Here is a 21,892-nt window from a genome sequence, read left to right on the forward strand (position 1 = left end):
CATTTCTCTGGGGGCATCCCACATTGAATCTCTTAGCAATCCTTCTCTGGGCTGGTTTGCATGGAAGGAATAATTCCTCCTGGGCAGTTTGCACTGTATTACCTGCTTCAAATAACCCATGGAATAATTCCTGGCCTTTGATTTCCACGGCATCACTTAAGGTACTTCATGGTGTAAACTGTGCGCAGCACCCAGGCCTTCAGTGCTCCAGTGAGTATGTTCTCCAGCATCTACTTCCCATGATTGTGTGGAACTTGTCTTGGGAAGTCAACACAGGAGGCACAAATGCAATTTGAGTCAGTTTTTAAGGAGAAGAGCCGCTGTTTAGATGCGACCGAACATGTGCACAGTGAATTGTTTGTGAGGATTTTGCTCATCTCTGATTCAGCCTAGGAAGCAGCCAGTGAAAACCACCCAGCCTGGCTTCAGGCCCAGCTCACACAATTAGAAAAGTATTAGTTGAACTTAATAGGAAAATCAACATTAAGCAGATAGGAGCTGGTGCAGTTGTTAAAGACAATGTAGTGTTTTTCGCTGGCAGAAGCCCAGGCTAATGGAGGGCTTCCAGCACCCAGAGCAGCCTCCAAATGAAGGCTTAATTGGCCTCTAAAGCCACTCATATAATTACAAACACTTGTAATGAAACATGAAAAATACAAGAGACCAGGACTGTGACTTGGAGGGAAGAAATGATCTCATCTGTCTCAGGAAATAAATCAAAGCTCTTTTACCTTTTTCCTTACATTTAACCTTCTTTCCAGCTCCTATCTGGCCTGCAGACCCCACTCTGGTGCTCGTTTCTACAGCAGTGCTGAGACCACGGTGAAATTTTGCTGCTTCCTAAAATCAGAAGCACAAAACTAAATTAATGCCTTTCCCTAGCAGTTGGGGACACCTTTCCACTCTCCCCCCCTTGGTGCAGGTGCTTGGACATTGGGTGAATGCTAGAATGGACTTAGACTGCCCACTACTGGTATGCTTGGCACAAACCTGTCAGCGGCAAAACATCCGCATGGGTGAACGTTTTATACTTAGATTCTGTCCGACTTTAGCTAAATGACCCTCCACAATTTCTGTGTGACAGGAAGAACAGAACACAGTGTTTGTGTAGCTGCTCCCAGAAACGTGCATCTCTGTCAACTACTCACAGGCAGCAGCAGCAGCTGCAGCACCTGGCCCTAGCAGATCCAGGTACTTCACCCTCTGGCCCCCTACCAGGGACCTGCTGCTCCTGCAAAGCGTGTCCCAGAGCAAACTGGGGAGGAATCCAAGGTAGGATTCCCTCCGTTGGTCTTCTGCATTGAGACAAAGATCAATGAAATTTGTGCCATTTGGTGCTCTGCAAGTTTCTGGTTCACTGGGGATGACTCGATGGGTTGTTTGTGCTAGGACAGACTCGTAAGTCCTTCCATGAGTTCAGGGTCTCAGAATAACAGAGGCTAGAAGGGAGCCAGGAGCCATCTAGCCCAACACTCACACAAAGCAAGGATAGCTTTGACATTTTCTCTGCATCCTTTCTACAAATCAGATGGCATCAAGTTCCACTGAAAGGCAAATTAAACCAGGCTTGCTAGGGAGTGTCTAGAAGTTTTTTAACTTACATCAAGAAGGATTTCTTTCTACAGATACCAGAAAGACAGCTGTAACAGCACCACACCCAGCCTCACCAATTAGTCATGCCATCACCCTGGCTAATTAGCCCACTCAAAACTTTGCAAGACCACAGCTATGTTACATTTTATTTATTTATTTATTTATTTAAAGTGTCATTTCAAATGACATCACATCCTTCTTCTTTTTCAATGTTGGTCATTCAGGCTAGGGACAGGAGATGTGTGCATCTGTCACCCGTGTCTCTGTTCCCAGAACTCACAGCTGCTAAGGCAGGAGGGGAAAAAACAAAATAACAACAAAGCAGGAGAAAAATCCCAGTCTCTCCTAAGAAAAGGGAAGGCATGGCACAGGGACTACCACCCCAGCCAGGACAGCAAGGAAGCAATGGCTCGTTGGGTGCCTGCCATGGGGTGGATACACACCATCGAGCACCACTTTTGTTTGGGTTGGTTTCCACCAGCGTGCCTTGAAGGCTCACTTCTCTACATGCACCTTGGTCTGCTGGCCTTGTCCCTGTGTCTCTTGATCAGGGAAGCTCTGGTGCTCATTTCTGGTGTGTCTACACATGCCCAACACAGTGTCCATACAAAGCCACTGAGTCCTTGCCGGTGGGGATGAGGAGAGAAATTTCCATTTTCTCCAAGAAACTAACTTTGGCTGGACTTACTTAGTATTCAGCCTTCTGTTATCTCTGCCGCATTCAGCTGCAATTAAACACGTTGACGGTTGAGCCTCGGTCAGTGGAGGACCATTTGTTTCATGTGACTAATGTTTGTCAGAAACTTCTGTCCAAGAGTTTAAATCCTGCGTGAGCCAGACTGCGTCAAGAAATACCATAGGACAGTCTCACATCTAGCACTCGTGATCTTACAGTGCACCAGCTGGTCTGCTGAAGTATTCAAGCAAGCGGTGAGCATCCTATCAGACTTAGAAAGATGGTGGTTAATGTAAACTACAGCTTCCCTGGAATGGTCTGGGCATAGGCAAGCCCAAAGTCACACGTTTTTCCTTGCTTGTACTGGCTTTTGTATCATTTTACAGCTTAAAATTCTAAAACGTGATCAACTCATATTTAGCTAGAGCAAGACCTGGCATGAGCTTAACTGTTCTCAAGTGATGATAAGCAGAAGGTTCAGATGAAGAAGCCACCTGAAAAGAAGCATGCTTTGCAGGAGCCTGAGTGAGACCTGAGACAGGCTCACCTGCGTGCAAGAGGTTTTCCTCCACTTTACTTTCTGTAGGCTCAAGCCTGGGGTTTTCCTTTGAAGTTTCTTCTCTGGCTCTGCCCCAAGGACTGGGCTGGGGTTCCTTGTTTTCAGCTCTGCTCAGATAACCATCACAGTCCATCTGGCTAAATGAATACCGAATGGCAAGCACAGAGGTGAAGCAGTGACAAATGTTTCTTCAGCGGCCGTAAAAGGACTCCAGCTCACAGTCCATCTGTTTTTTGCAAGTGAGATTATGCAGGTTCCTGCACGCACTCAGTTACTAGAAAATGACCCCAGGTGCAAACATCAAGAGCGGTTTGTGTGTTTTGCCACGTCTGCACAGCCCTGCCATGAAAGCAGCAGAAACAAAAAAATAACCAGCGTGCGTACCCTCAGCTCAACCATGGGTTTCTTATTGACGGAGCTGTCATTGGGAGAGGGTGACCAGGAAACCTGGGCTCTGTCTCCTGGCTCTAGATACAGGAGATTCACCAGAAGCAACGATGTGCAGGCTGGGCAGGAGTTCGGTAAGAGCATCCTGGCAATTCTCAGCAGGGACAGAAGGTTTCACTGACACCCAAGGATTTTTCCTGAGGTCTCTGGGCATGGCCATATGTCAGGCTGAGAGCTTGAAGCCTGACAAACAGTCATCACAAGGCCTGCACACCATACAGGCTGCCCCACTGGAGACACAGCTGGGCCTGCTCGTTCTCCTGCCATGCTCAGGGCCAGCGGGGCCGTCCGGGCTGGCATTTTTTCCTGTAGCACATTGGGAGATAGAATCTCAGTGCCCAGCAGAGCTCTCACAGCCCTTCCTGTCAGCAGCAAAGTGGCTGCTACTGCTGTGGCCCTGCATTGTACTCCTGCCCACAAAATGAGGTGGTGGCCATAGGGACTCTCCCTGTCCCAGGGCCTGCGGCCCAACTCCTGTGGCCTTTCCTGGAAAAAAACAAACATCCCTCTCACTGAAGTACTTTCTAGGCAAAATATCAGCTAAATATCAGACTAAATGTTTGACTTCAGGCATTAAACGCGTATTTCTCTGTATATTGCTACTGCTGTTAAAACAAGAAACCCTCTGCTGGGATACATCAGGCAAATCTCAGCACTATATATGAATACAAGGAAGGAAAGTGCCTGCTGCAGAATGCACACAGCATGCACAGGTCGCCTGGACTTGAACAAAAACACTGCCATCCATGCAAGGCTGTTGTGTCCCTTTTTTGAAGGGGAAAGGACGTGTCACAATTTTTCCAACAGAGGGAGCACCGTAGCCATTGCACTGCCTACCCCTCCTCTGAGGTGCCTTGCTTTGCCACTGGAAGTCCCCCATACAGCTATTCTTACCTTTCTTCCAGGGGAGGTTTATCATCATTGGCAGGATCGAGGAGTAATTTGGTCATCAGAAAGCAAAGACATTAAACTTGGAGACCATTCTGGAAAAAAAAAAAAAAAAAAAAAAAAAAAAAAAAAAAAAAAAAAAAAAAAAAGGCTTATGCTCACTATGAATTGAAACGGAAATTATTTCATACACACCACCACGAGGACAAGCTTTACACTATCAGTTTCCATCATCAAGCAATTTGGGCTGATTTGCAACAAATGAAACGTAACATTTCTGTTAGATTCAGTGGCTCCAGAAATGCTGAAATTATTAAATACATTTATCAAATTGACAGGGTAACCTGATAAATGATCACCTGTTTTTCCTCAACAGAGAGACTAGAATAGCTTGCTTCCTGGTATGCATACTGAAAGTGCAAATATCACGTTTTCTTCATTTTGAGGAAGTATTTTTGGCAAGCTTTGCAAAACTTATTTTTGCAATTACAGTTATTCTAGCTGTGACAGGGAAATGCAGGCAAGAGAAAGACAGGACCAACAGACTGTAGCAGATGAGAATCGGGTTTAGAAGTTGGTATTGAAGTAAAAGGTTGCCATGGTCAACATTTGGAAAAGTCATGGACTGTGTCAAATCAAAATGGTAATAGCGAAGCACACCATGACGTGGGCTAAAAGCCAGACAGCGCCGAAATGGCACGTTCATTTGTCATGAGCAGGACAGCAAGGGGTGACAGTGAGGAATCCATAAAATCCATACAGCTGCACTGAATCCAGAATGAAGAGGTGGGTTCAGTTCTTTCCTTTATTGCTGCTCACTTCTGCTGCATACCAAACCGTCTCAGATTTTACCCAGATGACCATCTCCAACCCGACTTAGCAAATTCATCAGATTAAATTTCTTGCATGACTGAAATGAAATGTAAACATAGGTACTTTACGAGAGCAGAGTTTTATCTGTACTGTGCCTGAAGCTTTTCTGAAGCCTAGTTAAGATTGTAGCCCTCTGCGTATTACTGTATTGAGTAATGAGATTTTCTTGAGGGTTCTTGCAAATCTGAAGAAGAAATTGGCTGGCAGTTTTGGGAAAGCTGGTGTTACCCTGGTGTTTGATAGCTGAAGAATTTTGTTGCAAATTCTGGTATCAACCAGGAGCAGGAGAGACTATGACCGGCTGGTGAGCAGTGACAATGAGCATCCCTGCCTTGAAGCCAGCCTCCTCACCATAGAAGATTTATAACAGATTAGGAGGAGGAAACTACTACTGCAGATCCTTTATCATCTAGGAGATAAAACTGCACCAATTTTCATTTAAGAATACAGGTTTTCTTGATCCTCAAATAATAGTTGAACCTTCCTGAAAAATTCCCCAGTCATGAAGTTCTGAAGATTCGTTAACCATTGAAATTTCACCTGGAATGATTATTAATTGAATGGTCTAATTTTAGTGGTGAGCTTCCTTTGTGTAATGGCTGAGGAGAAAAAAATCAAAGTAACTGGTAGCTTTAAAATCTTCAGACAGTCTTGACAGAGATATTTTGTAGCTCATTTTATATGTTTATATAAATATATTTTATATATTTAGTGGTGACTGAGATATTTTTTCTTTTATTTGGCTTCATTTTTTTACTGCTCTGATGAGCAATTCACCATACTATTTTCTAAACCCTAGCACTATTTATATCAGCTAAATCAGGACATCAGAGCAATGCACTTTGAGGAAGAAGTAAAAATGAATATAACATAACCTATAAACTGAAGAAAGTATTATTGCAAATATCTTGGCTGTGCTTTAAATAAGCATAATTCTGTATATCTGCATCAGTGTGATGATACAGAGGGAGGGCTAATACACTGAGGAGGCATGAGATACAGCACTACAACCACCAGGGGTGTCTCTACAGTAGAACCTGAGCTCCTACGTCCTGCCTAATTTAATCCTGAATACCTAGGGTGTGACCATCAGAACCTGTTTTGACTACTCTCCCAGCCCTGGGAGCAGCCCTCTTCCCCTGCAGAGCTGCCTTTTTTTTTATATGAAATGCTCCTCACATCTTCCCCAGCTTTGTGCTATGGACGATGCCTGGCCTAGTAGTTCAACCCACCTCTGCTTCAACCACACAGTTCACTGATAGTGGACTCAAGTCTGAGGTAGAAAAGAGATTTTCATCCCTTGTCTGCTGTAGGGAATTTGATTTTATGACCCAGCCAGTGGACCAGGACTCACTGTGTTCTAGCATGGCACCAGGAGGTTACTAAACCACAGTCCCTCTGTTCTTTTCTCCCACATCTTTCATAGAAAGACCAGAAAACGCTCAGCCCAATACTTGCCATTGCTTGTACTGTTAGTATGGACTGATAGAAACTTTCTCTTGAAAAACAAGAAGGTTGTCATGTGCCGAATCCCTGTGGGTTTCTGTAAGTAATGCTTAATTCCGGTAGGATATTCTGGGCAGAATTTAGAGTACGCTCCCGCCTTCAACATTTCCTGTGAGTACACACTGGAAAAAACACATTTTAAAATGTATGTGTTCAAGGTAAGCACTTCCAGAAGCTGGGCATTAAAACGCATTTGTCTAACAAGCACTGATGTCACTGCTATACACTTGTGGAAAGCTAGTTGTAAACACTGAGTGGTTCAGCTGGGAAACCAGCTTCCTGCAGATTAATTGTGACAGTGACGTATGTAATATGTAAATAGAGCTAATCAGAGATGCAGGCCATATAGCCATGGGGCAGACAGGAAATGAATACTACTGAGAACTTCGCAGACTCAGTTTCTTATTTTGACCTTCCAAAAGACTAAATAATAAGTTTCGTTTAGCACAGATGTAAACATCTTCCATAGCAGAAGTTCTGCAGAAACTACGAGCATTCCCAAAGCCTACACCAGGTTTGATTTTTCATCTAGGATGCCTTACAAGATTCTTCTGAGACCTCTGGCTGACAGGGCCTACGGACCCTAAATGCAAAGCACACTGTTTGTGTTTTCTGTGATGCCTATCTATAAGCAATGCAATTGTGTTTCCTTCCTTTTAAACAGCAGCAACAAAAGATTTCATAACGTGAACTATGCATAGATGATATAATGGTTCTCTTCCACTAACTCTTAAGTATCCCACATGCCAAGTTCCTCCATTATGATGAATCTTTTAAGTGCACCACTAAATACATTCACTGAAGTAGCAGACTGCAAGCTCCTCGCCTTGGGATTTACAATAAAATTATCTTCCCTGTGGTACAGCTTCATGAAGCTTTTTTTTTTTTTTTAATTTGAAGACAAATAAAACAACAATAGTGTTGTTGATCATAGTGCTATTAAACTGTAGGTCCAATTATGGTTTCCAATAATGGGTAAGCAACAAATATTGATGAGTGGTGAATTGTTGAGATGTTTCTGAAGAGCATTAGAATTATTTTTGAAAGCCAAATTCTTTCATTCAAAACATGCAGTTTTCATTTTCATCATTTCAAATATCATTGCAATAAAAGGAAAGAGAAATATGGAACAGAAAAAATGGAAATATTTTTTCAGCCTGTGTTCTTCAGTAAAAATTTTTACCTTGCTTATTCTTCCCTGGACAATAAAGATACTTTTACATTTTTTTCTTGATAGAGGGATGAGTATCACTTCCCTTCAGCAGAAAAAAGTACAAATATAACCCCACAGAAGCCATATAGCTGGTAGAAAGGGACTGAATAAGAACAGTTGTAGAGCTTGACTGTAGAGAAATCGGGGCAGTGCTAGAACATGAACATGGATGTGAAGGAGGCAAGGTTTACAATTACCAGGCAAGTAATAAAAATAATTTGAAGAAAGATGTGGAGGGGTTGCTAACAAAGGAGAACTTCTGATTGTTCTAGTTCTTAGCGCTGAGCTGAAGCACTCAATCAGGGCTTCACTTGTTTTCTGCAGAACTGAAAGTCTGAATATTTCAGAGCTTACCTTAAAAAAAAAAAAAAAAGACATTCAACATATAATACAAAGTCTTTATTGCTAATGCAGTCAGTCAATTTTTCTTTCTCAGAGGACAGCTATCAGTTCTATACAACTCAAATGTGACTTTATCATCAGCTAGATGGGTCCCCATCAAACACTTACAGAAGTCAGTGCAGAGACATTTCAGATGAGAAGCAGGTCCAAAGAGATGGTGCGTCACCTCAAGGAACTTCCTGCACTTTGTGATCTATTCTTTTTTTTTTTTTTGTCAAGTAAATATTGTTTTGGAAATACATATTCTATTCACCTAGTTGTGAAATGTTTGTGAATACATTTCAGAGTTCAGATAAATGGTTGTGAATTAGGACATCAGTTCTCATCCCAAATTTCTTTAGAGCTTTCTAGGGCTGTAGTCATGTCATCAGCATAATATTCTGGGCCTGTTTTTCTGGCTTAAAATAACTTACTCTTCTAGATTGTCATCTTGCAGTATATAAAACAGTCCAGAAGCATTTACAGGGTCATTTACACTGTTGCTATAACTACTGTAGCCTGCAGTGCAAAACAGAGATGCTTATTAGCACCAGCACTGTCACTGACAAAACACAGACTGACTTTGATGTAATTTAGTTACTTCAGGGACAGGATTTAATATTAGCTTTCTATTAATGGAGGAAAAAAAAAAAAAAAAAGACTGATTGCAATTATTCCATATTTTCTTTCAAAATTTCCAAATGAAGTCTCTGGAGATGTAGAGCACAACGCTGCATTTGGGACTGGTGCTATTATCACAATACAGTACAGCAATATTTCAAGCCTCTAAACATAACCTGTTGCTCTGGAGTCATTTAAGAATGGATTGGACAAACCATTCAGACAAACGCTGCTGAGAGCCCATCGTTAGTGCATGCTGGAGGAGGTGTCTCAACCATTCATTTCCATCTATAACTAGAACAGTTACTGTCCACTGGCATAGTGGCAAGGCCAGCAGAAAGTTATTCACTTATGAGTGATGTTTCATGCTACAAATCTTTCTTAAATCAGCTTACGTGAACTACTGAGGCTACAATTGATGACTTTTTTTTCAGGAACTGCAATCACCAGGTAATAAAATTATGACAGATCAACACATAGACAGCATTAAACTTCCATAAAAGGTGGAAAAAAGAGCTCACGTGACTACCTCTGTTGCAGAAAAGTGAAACAAAATAATGCATTCTCTATTTATTCTTTACTTATTAGTAAAAGGCAGAATATATTATTAAAGACAGCTGTGGTTAAAGCCAGTTCACAATAATCAGGATGTGATATATAAGCCTACTCTGAAACTGAAAATGCTGTTTAAAACCATAACCCTGCTTCTTAAAGGTTCTTGGGCTACAAAAAGCAGTTTTGCACTGAATATTTTCCATTCAGTCTGATTTTAAAATTTGTGTCACAAAGATAATACTATGTATTTCTCTCTCTCTCTCTCTTTTTTTTTTCTGTGTTTTTTTAAAAAATAAATTCACAGTAGATTTTTTTTTTTTAATTTTTTTTTTTTGGTTATGCTTCAGGAATACGGAGTCTCAACACAGTTTTTTTTTTTTTTGACTATGAATGCCTCAACTCTGCAGCCACAAAGACAGGGCCATGGTATGACTCTCACCAGAACTTACCAGCATTGCATTAAGTTGCAAAAGTCATGGGAAGGTGATGAGGTCACATCTTCTCTCCAGGGCTTGATATCTTACCTGCATAATCAAAATGAGACATTAGCATTAAAAAGAGAAAGACTATATAATTCTTAACCAATGAACTACTGCATAATTTAGCTGTAACAAGGAGATTTCCTCTAGGACTTAGGATGTAGGTTGCTCTTTTCCAAGCCTTAACTCAACTAATAGTGAAGAGGTTTCTTTGGTAGTTGTATTATTCCTGTCACATCTCTAACACCAATCTTTATTAGAATGAGAAACTTAACTGAGACTGAGCTTGTACATTATAAGGTCATTTGTGGTGATCAGCCTAAATAAAACAGTACATTTAGGCTATGTGAACTGAAATAAGAATTTTTTGTTTATTTATTGCCAAAAAGAGAAGAAATCACAAATTTTGAGCCGAAGGACATTTTATCCAGGCTGGGAGATTGTAAATGAAAATAAAGCCACAGGTATAAAAGATAAATGAGAAGCTTTAAGTGGACAAGCTTGAAATTAGGTGTTCAACATTTCTGAAAAATGGTGTAAAATTAAAATTTCTGCTTACAAAAGTACCTGATTAACCACAGCATCATCAAGCTCTTGCAGGACAGACCAAGAGCCCCCCAGTTTCAGCTTAGCATATTGCAGATAGAGCTAACTTTGTATCCAGCTTATGGCATCTGAGACTGCAGAAAGCAGTTAAAGGTCAGCTAGAAGCTCTGCTAAGAGCTTAAAGAAAATTCTGCATGTTTTTTAATGCAAACCGATTCTCTTTGAAGTTCATTTCAAAAAAGCTATATACACTTCTCACAGGTTTTTGGAAGACAACGATGGTACCGTCCTAAGTCTACTAAAATATCAAAGTTCTGCAAGCACAAAAGCAGGAGTTGCTCTCTGCTGGTAGCTGCGTTTGTCCGTATGATCAACGGCCATTTTGCAAAGCTGTAATCTCACTTCCCTAAATGACGACTGTAAAAACAGAACTGTACTTAAAGTCCTGTGTGTGTGCAGCTGCAGTGACAGCGAAGGTGGAGAACCTCCTTCTTTCCACTACCTGCTCTGGAAACCCTTCAACAGCCAATTGGGGGCAACGCAGCCCGATACAGCATGAGCACGCCTTCCTGAGCACACCAGTTACACCAGATGAAACTGCTTAAGGAAGTTAAAGAAACATTTTCTAAAGCTGGGAAGGTTTTTTAGAAGAAGATGGAAAACCCACTTCTTTTATTCCCCCAGCTAAACATTTCTGCTTCAAAGGATAAATCCTATTACAAAGTCACGAAGTCAGCAGTTATGGAAGAGCCAAATAAAGCAAGCAAGGCTGGGTAAGTTTTAAGGTCATGCTGACACTTTGAGTGCTCTGTTTATATACAGGATTCTTCTAACATAGCTCGTGGGTATGAATTTAGGGCATAGATATTTTTATTTCTGGCCAATATATGTGAAAACTCATGAATTGCAAGCCTGGGAATTGTATGCATAAAATATTAATTTTATTTTAAGAACAAGAAACAAATAAACTAAGCAAATAAGAAAGGAAGGTTTCATAAAATTCCTAAAAATGCATTTCAAAGTGTTAATATGATCCGGGAAAGATTCTTTTTTAAAGATTTCAAATGTCTGGAAGCAATACTTCCCTTTTCTTTGCAAAATGTTAAAAGTAGAAGATACTGAGTCAACTGTTTCATGTGTTCATGAGTTGCGTTCATGTCCTCTAAATGAAATTTCAGCCTACTATCTTTAAAATAAGGGAAAGAGCTGCTGAAAATGGAAAGATGTCCATTTCTCTTTGCCAGTGCTTTGCATATGAATTCATGTTAATGTAAGAAGAAGAAATTCATTAATGTGAATAACATAAATAGGAGATTAACAGAAATATTACTGTAAGTGAACATTTGAGGGTTGGTGATGCAGAGGCAGAGTTTCTTTTTCTTATGCAAAGAAACAGTTTGGGAAAACCTTTAAATGAGGTTGATCTAAAAGCTACCTGAATTCTGTTGTAGAGCAAAGCAGAAGAGAAATAGGCTGAGCCTTCTCCTGCAGAGATCTGAATACCACGAAAGTGAACATCTTGGTAAACCTGGAAACTTGACAAAAGCATCAAGGTAGGCATTATAAAAGACCAACAACGGGGATTCCTTCCAGGAAGTGTGACTCAGAACATTTCCTGCATTTTTGTCCGCATTCAGACTTGGCAGAGAGAAATGCTTTCAAGATCTATTTCATTTAAAAATCAGCTATGTAAACCAAACATACAGATGATATAGAATTATCTGGTATACATCAAGGTAACTCACCACTAACGTTTTCATACCACTAAGTGTATACTGGTTACCACCCACACACACATATGCATAAAAGCTTTTACTCATGTCAACAGTGCTTTTCTTAATCCACTGACTATATTGAGCAAGCATTGACTCAAAAATGAAGCTGACAAATTATTGCTTTGAAGGAAATCGTATAGCTACTGGATAACACATTTTCCAAAGAATTTGTGATGCATATCTAATACTGGATGTATAGTTCCTCAATAATTGCAGTAATTGACTGAACACTGTCTTGTCTCCAAAATTTAAATATCAATATTTAAGCACTGTTGTAATATCATCTCTATTACACTGTTTCCTATTAAGTTGCAGGGTGAAATCTTGTTTTTGTTAAATTCGGTAAGAGCTTAGTTCCTGACTTCACTAGGATACCAAAATCTCAGTGATATACTAAGAATTACATTTGTAGGTCTTGACTTAAAAGAACTGCAAATGTACTGCAACTCCATGGCCTAAAATATTTGTAGTTCTTTTCTTTCCATCACAAATCACTTCAGAGATTCTCATGTCATTCTTTGGTCTTGTTAAGCCTGAAGAACCTTGTTTAAGCACCTACGCACCTGGCTAATTAGGTGGTGTTTGTTGCTATCACATCCAAATGTCATGGGCATCCAAATGAAGGGATGTACTCATGACATGGAAGACTTTCCACTCTACCATCCCAGGGGATTTCATTGTTATTTTTTTTCTTTTTTTCCCCCCTCTCCCTCCCCCCCCCCCCGCCCCCTTTCTTTCTTGTGCTGCTGTTGGCAGAAAACTTAATTCAATTGTTTTACAGTTCACCCAGAAATAGAAGACCTTGAAATTATGAACAAAGGTAAAAGAGTGTTGAGAACAACCTTTTTCAGTACCTTGGTTCCAGACATATAAAATTCTGCTAAGACTGTATCTAAAAATAGAAAGTGCAATCTCCATATCACCTGTAGGTAGACTGTACATTTCTAATACTCATTTTTATTTAAGTGGCTGATTACCCTTGGGCATCTCATACAAAGTACAGAGCCATCAAAGCATTCTTACCAGCTGTGAAAAGGCACTTTCAGACACAGATAGAATATTGATAAGGAATTCTCTGAAGAATTTCCCTCTTCTACCAGACCAACACTTCCTTGCTCAGCCAACTACATTTTACCATGTTACTCTCAGCCAGATGCTTGACTAGCATGGATTCAATTGAATAAAAGAGAAACTGGTTTTGGATTGCATATGTGCTCTGAAGCTGTCAGGGTTTATCTTTCACTACTGCAAAACTCATTTCTCTAGCTGTAGAAATCCACTGTTCCCAGATGTATGAGTACACACAATTCGGAGAACTGCAATTTTGTACTTCCCATGATTAAAAAAAACCTCTGTAAGAGAGTGAGTTCTCTTTTTCCCCCACTCAAGAATTCCCCTACCTTATTGGCCTACTTTATTATTATTATTACTATTATTATTATTATTTAAATTTCAGTTCTCCTGCATTTGTACTGCTCAAGATCTGTTTGTCTTTCCCTAGCTAAAAATTTCATTCCTATAAGTGATGACTTCAGGAAGGAGACACATGACATCTATAAAAAAAAAAAATAAAAACACCCTCTTTTCAGTTTTGTACAAAACCAAGATCATTACTGGCTCAAATTCCTGCCCATACTCATTAGAGTTTCCCTTCCTCTAAAATTCATGTTCTTAGAGATTTTGCCAAGGGAGCCCAAGCTATGTAAATCAGGCTACAGAACATACGTAAGCATCAGGCAAGAAAAAGAAATCATTTCCAAAATTGTTCAATCCATAACAACGGATTGTTCTGGTTCTCAGCCCCACTATCAACTAACCCTGGACAAGTTGCTTATGTGAGGATACTTTCAGTGCACAATGCTGTGCTACGTCAAAAATGGTTCTAAATATTAATACTCCTTCTTCACCTTCAGGCTTAGAACTAAGCCATAGTCCTGGTCTCATAAAGTTAATTCCAGGCCTGTACCAGCTCTGGTCTACAAAAATCAATATACTGTTCAGGGTTAATTTATACAGCACACATAAAAAGTGTTTCCTGAAAATTTCATTTGGGTGAATGAAATTGGGTCTTTTTTTTCCCTTTCTGTATTGTTCTCTAAGACAGAATACTTGAAACCAATGAAAAATACATGTAACTTAGCATCTTTGATGAATATGTGGAGTTTTATAAATAGAGTGCAGTGTCTCAGAATAGCATGATATTTGAAAGACGATTGTGGTGAACAAAGCAGATTATATGCTGTTACCCTAGAAGGCTGTCACCTAAGTCATAGTGCTACAACTTCATCTTCAGCCTATAGAATTTCCTGTAGTTCATAGGCTGTGGCAACACAGCCTCAGACTCCGTGCATTCAAAACCACATCTCTGCAAGAGTATTTAAGTTTAAATAGGTGTCTGAACGGCTTCCCTTGTAAGTTTTGCCATACTGCATCATCTCTATTGCCTTAAAGATTAGTAGCACAACGCAGACACTGAAGAGAAAAATCTCAGTACTGAAAATGTGCAACTCTGTATGAAAAATGTCAGGAAAAATTTTACCGTGTGTTTCTGAAGTCTGTAGTAGAGTTATTAATAATAATAAATAAAGTGTTCCTTTAGCAATATAATGTAATCAAATGCTTTGTGAAACAGTGTAGAGCAGTAACAGCAATTTATAACATACATCAAAATAGCTTTGTATATACACAATACATACAACTCTTCAAAACCATCTTTTGTTTCTTAAACAGTGTGTCTCCTGAAGAAGCAGTGAAATGGGGTGAATCTTTTGACAAATTGCTTTCCCAGAAAGGTTAGTAGTTTTTTTTTTCCCCTCTTCCTGTTGACTATTGTGATGGAAAATTGATGGAAAATTACAAAATCCAGTTGTGCATTTAAGTAGACATGGCTGTTACTTAAATTAGGTATGATGGGTCATTTGTAGCAGCATGTGTTTCTGCTCTGCTCATGTGCTTAAGCTATAGCATGCTGTCAACTACTGAAAATAGTTGAAAATAACTTTTAAGTTGGGTATTTTGCTGAACAAAGCCAAATAACAGGAAGTGAAGATTTCTTGCAATAAACTGTGAAAGGCAGCCAAAAGTTATTAAATTGTTCTGTAATGAATAAGGTGCTTTTCTGCTGTATCAATTCTTATCAGGCACTTGGAAAAATCCATTATAATAGTGGCATACTAATAAATTATTTAGAATAGCATTCACATTAACAGAAACTGATATTATCTTTTCTGGACTAAATTTTTTGACATAGCCAAGAAGAACAGCTATGTTCTGATGAGGTAACTGCTATATTAGCATGAAAATACTGAATGACAGTTTAAAAAATGCTTGGAAATCTGCTGGCTACTCTCTCATCCATCATTTTGCCTCTGCCTAGAATCACACTGTATTGTTCCTGTCCTGTCGTATTAGCAGGCTTGTATAATGAAGGCTGAAAATGAATTTTTGTGTTATTATTATTGTATTTGGCATGAAGCAGTAGTTTTTTTGTTCTAAAATATTTCATAGTGATTATTTTCCTACTAGGGATAACTAGCCATGTGTGGCATACAGGCACTATTAAAATGAGCTTATAATAGAAAGAGGACTTGCAGACAGAAAGTGCCTCTATATTTTTATCAGGAGAAACATAAAAATAGGGAAAAAATCCAAGTTTGCATGGAAATCAATATTGCATCTTTGTCCTGCATCTTTGTACAATATATGGAAGTTTGATACTGAATTTCTTAATCAAACTGCTCATTAACATTGTGACTTTGTCTGAAGGCTAGGACACTGAATTATCATTATCAACACATTACTCTTAGTAAAACATATCAACTTTAATATAAAAAGCAGAAAACGGGGAGTCCTTGCTTCTTATAAATATCTATTTTTCATTGCTACATTGGAGCTACACTATTTAACACTTCTGTTAACCTTGGGAAAGTAAGAAATGTTTAAATGGACTTCAGAAGATCTAAAATGTCTGCAAGTGTCAGACCATTGCCTATTTCTGGTCCACATCTTTACTACCCTCTTTCAGGTAGATAAATCCTTCCAGAACAATTTCAGTGGTTTTAAATTCTTAAGAACCAATGGTGAAAGGCAGGTGAACTCAGTACTGAGAGTATTTAGTCATATGTTTGTGGAAATATAGGGTCCCAAGGCAGAAATCACTTGCTTCAGATATAAGAGCTATACGAGGCAACATTTGGCCAAAGAATGGATTTTTCATGATGGCTATGAGAAAGGCCTGTTACATCACCTTCATTTGAATATTGCTCAAATATTTCTGACAGCAAGACTGGAAACTTAAAAATGAAAAAAATAAAAATAGATTCTATGTACCTAAAAGAAGAACTTGTCACTTTTGACACAGCTGGTTTCTAAAACAGTGATAGGGATCCAAACTGGCCATCGTTTGCAAGGGCCAGTTTGCTTACATAATTACCAAATGCACACATGTCCCCCTATTCCCACTCTGGATGGATGCACGTATGATCCCACTGCACTGCTGGACACTCTATGGTTTTCAGATATGATCCTTGAGCAGTTGACTCCAATACAATTGCATTACTTCCCCAGACTAAGCATCTTTAGGAAAGAAAATATCTTCAGCATGTGATCAATACTAGGATAAAACAAAGAAAAACAAAAAGAAAAAAAGAAAAGAGAAAAAGAGAAAAGGAAAAGAAAAATTGTTACTGGAGAACAGTCTGCTTGTGAGCAAAGGTTCAAACTATTTATGTTAACCTAAATGTGATATTCAACTTGAGCAAAATCCATCACTTCCAGATTTATCCAGATCTTTTGATTGCTTCCATTTATAAATTCATAAGGTCTTGGTAATTAATTTTTACAGATGCTGAGAATTCTGTAATGGGAGTTACAGCACTCAGGATCATAATCAAAGAAAGGCACTTAATTAAAAACTTTATATAATTTAAAATAATTATCTCTAATAGAATGTAACTCAAAGGGAGCACAACCTAGTTTGTTACTTTGCATAGACTGTTTGAAAATATTAACTGTCTAATAAGTATATATATATATATATATATATTTAACACAATTCAATATTCCTTTCTGTAGCTGGACTGGATGCCTTTACAAAGTTTCTGAAAACTGAGTTCAGTGAGGAGAACATCGAGTTCTGGATAGCTTGCGAGGATTACAAGAAAAGCAAAACTACACATGAACTCTTCCCAAAAGCTAAGACCATTTATGAAACATTCATAAGGAAAGATGCACCAAAAGAGGTACAAACATTCTTCATTGTACACAGTATTTGTCACAAATGCATCTGATGAAATCTGCCTTTAAGAAGAGCATGCCCAGAAGCAGTGGCAACAGTTAATTGTGTACTCACTGACTTCAGAAGACTGTATCTTAAATGTCAAAACTTTGGAAGGAAGCCTGGAAGCAACTGCATAGATTATTCTTGCTGTCCTCCAGGCTCCTGGCTCCAGGCAGAAACCGCTGCATGTTACTCATTTAAGTGTAAACGTTATATCTCAGGAATCAAAGATTCCTAGGGGGCTATGGAGCCAGGATGGCTATATACAGGCTATGTATGAATGTAGAATACATATATATATATTTGTATATAAAAGGGCAGTGTTTATATACACACACACAAATACATACATACATACACATACACACAGACTATTTTAAAAGAAAAATATTAATGATAAATGTTAATGTTGCCATGGAGACTTATCAGCCAGTGTTTGTGAAAAAGTATCATCTGTCTTTAAAGCCACTTTCAGAACAACAGAATAATTCTTTCATTCTCTTTAACTAGCAATTATTTATGAAATTATTACATAGCTGAGACTCAGAAGCTTTTATTTTAAAGACTAAAGGAGAGTAGAAGAAACTTTTAAGTTAAACATGTCCTTTAAAGTAATAATTACAATGTTTTAAGCATAGATTTTTCTCGATTGATCTCCCTGCAAAGCCAAAGCTCTGGCTGAGCATTCTCGCTATGTTACTGACAGCACAAACACAAATAAGTTCATGTGTCAATCCTCATTAGCACTAAGGCCTTTTTGTATTACTGTCGTAGTACAAAGTCTTCATATTTATGTCTTTGCATTGCTGAAATGTATTGTAAAGGAATCGTATTATAAATGAGCAAAAAGAACATTTTTTGCCTGGTCTAGGAAGGAGATAAAGAGGTTGAGAAATGATGAACTCCCACTGAAATCAGGATCAGCTTCTTCAATAGGCCATTTGGACTTCCAATTTCCTGTAATTCTATCAAGTTTGAGCAGATAGCAAGTTTAGCAAGTATTAGCTAAATTAGCAAGTTTGTCACTTGCTAATACTCCTTTTTCCTGTATTATTATTACTCCTATTATTACCATTATTATTTTTTTTGTATTTATTTGTCAGAATAGAAGTTAAATCCTAACTGCTACTTCCCTGTAACAAGGGTGAAAAAGGTCTAATTCTTATTTTAAGAGGATTGCAAAATGGTGCAATTTCCACTCATAATTCCCACAGATTATCTTTAAGGTTCAGATCTGTTTTTAGGACAGGGGGCCAATTTGGTAGGTCCACTTGCAAAACTTACAGGTATTTTTATTGCTTTTCCTGCAGCATCTCAGCGGGGTAGACCTTACATAAAAAGAAAGCCCCACAATTATTTGAGGTACAACCCATCAGTGGCAGCAGATTGGTCTATAAGCAATTATGGTGGGGCAGCAGGCACTGATACTATCAACTCTTGAGAATGACATAAGCAAAAGTATGAGCAGGATGCAAGCTGGAGAGGGGATGGGGTATGAAAGTCACACTTTGACCAACAGTAACGAAATGATTTCTTTAACTATCGTACTTCTGGTTTGCTGCATGTGGCGTGGGTGCTGTTGTGCGAAAGCAGATGGCTCTGGTGAGACTTCCTTCCGTGGGTTCAACCAAGCAGCTGAGCCCAGCCAGCAGCATCTCCCTGCAGACCACTCAGCTCTGGAACTTGCATCTCCTCTGACTTCTTGTCCTACAGAGCTCTTTTACAGACATTTTTTACTGAGCATAGTTAGATAGGATCCTAAAATCGTGGGTCTGATGGAATGGACTATTTTACCATCATTAATTACTCTTCAGTTTTTAGATCTAAGCTATTTGTTATAGCTTTAAGGAAATGTCACGTTGTCATTTCCTTAAACAATAGCTTGTTATTGAAGCGACTTTTGACTGGATCAGGAATTTCTTTTTTCTTTCAAAATAGCATGCTCAAGCCTGTATCTGACACTTCAATAAAATCCTCACACTAAATAAATCTTCCCAGAATTAATCCAACAGTACGTGGAATAAATGATGATTTTGATATGCTTTCCACATCTCTAAAACCTCCAGAAGCCTATTACAATTATTTTAATATTTTAATTATTAGAATTTTCTCACCTTCCTGCCACCAAAACTCTATACTGGAGTTAGAAATTTTAAATACGCACTAGCATATTCTAATGAGATGAAGTCTACATAAATCCTAAATGAGAACGGAGGGAGTTCTGCATTAGGCTGGTGTTGCAAGCTTGACAACAGGAACTATATAAAGATCACCATTAGCAAATCCCTTTTACTCCAATGCTACCACAGCAAACTTGATCAGTTTTATTTTACCAGTTAGTTCACCAGTTTTTCATTGTATCAGTGACACATCTGTGAAGACTTTCTGACAGCCATTATTCAGCTAATTCTGTGGCATTCATACACAGTTGTGTAAGGGATTCAAAGTCCTCTTATCAGAAAACACTTTCACCCAAATACAGTATCATTGCTACGGATAATAACACAGGAAATACATTAATGTACATTAAAGAGATACACTTTTCTTCGTTCTCCAGGTGAATTTGGACTTCCAAACCAAAGAAGTTACAAGTCAGAATATTGAACAGCCCGTCATCACCACCTTTGATGCAGCACAAATCACAGTCTACAGGCTGATGGAACAAGACAGCTATCCGCGTTTCCTAAGATCTGATACTTATTTAAATTTGGTTAAGGGAAGAAATCCTGGTCGACCCACTCTTAGGAGGCGGTCTCGATCTTTTACAGTCAATGATTTCCAGGGTGTACGACCAGACTTTACTGCTTGGTAATAGGAAACGCGACCCTTACAAATTCTAGCTCCTGCAAGCAAACTGTATGTGTGTTCTAAAATCCAAATCCTTAGCTGGTGTAAATATGTAGAAAACAAAATTGCATGCATTTATACCAGGCCATACTTCTGTTACCAGTGAGTAATCTCATTTATTGTAGCTAAGTGGGCACTATATATTGGCAAGACATGTTGTGTGAACCTTTTGTACAGTATTTTTTTTTAACTCAGTCAAGAGCTGTTACCATATCTGAAAGAAGAAGCTGAGTTTCCAACATGAAAACGTTGTTTAAAAGGCCATTTGATAACATCCATCATATATTCTGAGCCTGTATTATTTAAAACAGAGTTTCATCACAATTTGAACCTATATACATAGCCTTTGCACATAACTGTTTTTGCAGTATTTCCTACACTAAGCACAGAATATTTGTGGTATTTCTCATATTGCAAAACACATGGGAACATTAGTTGGGTGAAATGTAAAAATTATACGGATTTTAACTACAGCCACTGCATAATTAAAATTTAGCTATTGCATATTTTAAGAGAATCATAAGAAAGCCTATTTAATTTTTATAGGGATATATTTTGCACTGTTTTCTTATGTGTCTGTTCTCTCTATTTAAATTATTCTGTATAAATTCGCTTTGTCATCAAATGTGTTCTATTTTTTTTTTTGCAACCAAACAAGCAGCAATCAAGAACCAAGAACGCTATTTTAATGCAATGTGTGTTAATATCAAGTAATGTATATATATAAATATTCACTTTTATTTGTAAATACTCATGTTATACCACCTTTGTTACTAAACTTTGTTCTAATTTTTGTCTGCCTTTTAATTTTCAGACTCTTTTTCAAAATAACAGCTCTTGGACTAAGTAGAATAATGTTCAGTTCTACCTGTCATAGATGTACTCTCTGTGGGTGTAGAGCAGGAAGGAAGAATCCCCCATTTTATTTGTTTAAAGTCATGCATATCATTTTCGTAGCAAGCATATGCAACCACCCTGTCCTTTTCTTTCAGGATTGATGCAGACATATTTAGAAACTTGGGGAAATTCTTAAAATCTTACATGTTGGTTCTGTTCAGCAACTAAGTGACTCCAGGCTTTAGTTGGAACTGTGACTTGAACACACAGTCACCTTGCATAGAATGTAAGCTTTCTCCCTTTTTTTTCTCGTTCAGTAAATGGTCAAAGTGATGAGGTACAGCTCATCATGAATTTTATGTTCAGTACTAATTCAGAGTATATATGAACTGCTTGTTCTGAGGACTTCAGTGTCTGCTTTACTAACTTTCAATAAATCTGAAGTGATCTACTTAAAAAGTTGCCAGGATTCAGTTTATCACTATTACGTTGATTAAAACAAACAAAGAAACAAACAACAACAACAAAACACAGAAGCTTCCCGTCACTTATAATTAAATAGTAATAAATCAATGCCATTTCAATCAAAAGTGGTAAGCAAAGCACAGACGCAGAACTTACCAGGGGATGCTGCTGAGTGGCAATGACCCAGGATCAGCGTTCTCCAAGCTCTTCGTTTTACCTGCTAAATAAATAGGAAACATATTTGCAGTTGAGGAGTGTGATCCTTCCTGATTTATCCTATTACTCTTCCCTAATCCCAAAACTCTGGGCAGAAGTTTCACACAACTGAATGCTGCAGTCACTATTTCTAAGAC

The 21,892-nt window shown here is 38.6% G+C and overlaps 1 protein-coding gene across 1 annotated transcript; it reads left to right on the top strand.

The window, feature by feature from the left end:
* The first annotated feature begins 10,817 nt into the window (after positions 1 to 10,817).
* On the top strand, positions 10,818 to 21,525 carry RGS18 (regulator of G protein signaling 18). The gene is made up of 5 exons (XM_084290922.1): positions 10,818 to 11,110; positions 11,789 to 11,890; positions 14,843 to 14,904; positions 17,186 to 17,352; positions 19,948 to 21,525. Exons 1-5 carry the CDS (start codon positions 10,992 to 10,994, stop codon positions 20,200 to 20,202), a joined length of 705 nt encoding a protein of 234 aa, XP_084147048.1. The 5' UTR covers positions 10,818 to 10,991; the 3' UTR covers positions 20,203 to 21,525.
* The last annotated feature ends 367 nt before the right edge of the window (positions 21,526 to 21,892 follow it).

The sequence above is a fragment of the Netta rufina genome (genome assembly GCF_964035555.1).
Source record: "Netta rufina genome assembly, chromosome: 8".
Classification (NCBI taxonomy): Eukaryota; Metazoa; Chordata; class Aves; order Anseriformes; family Anatidae; genus Netta; species Netta rufina.

What these genes read in the sequence shown, in the direction of transcription:
- RGS18 (XM_084290922.1), top strand. Translation starts at nt 10,992, where the DNA reads ATGGAAAACCCACTTCTTTTATTCCCCCAGCTAAACATTTCTGCTTCA. An exon ending in AATAAAGCAAGCAAGGCTGG is followed by an intron (nt 11,111 to 11,788) that starts GTAAGTTTTAAG and finishes ATTCTGTTGTAG; the next exon opens with AGCAAAGCAGAAGAGAAATA. An exon ending in CAAATTGCTTTCCCAGAAAG is followed by an intron (nt 14,905 to 17,185) that starts GTTAGTAGTTTT and finishes TCCTTTCTGTAG; the next exon opens with CTGGACTGGATGCCTTTACA.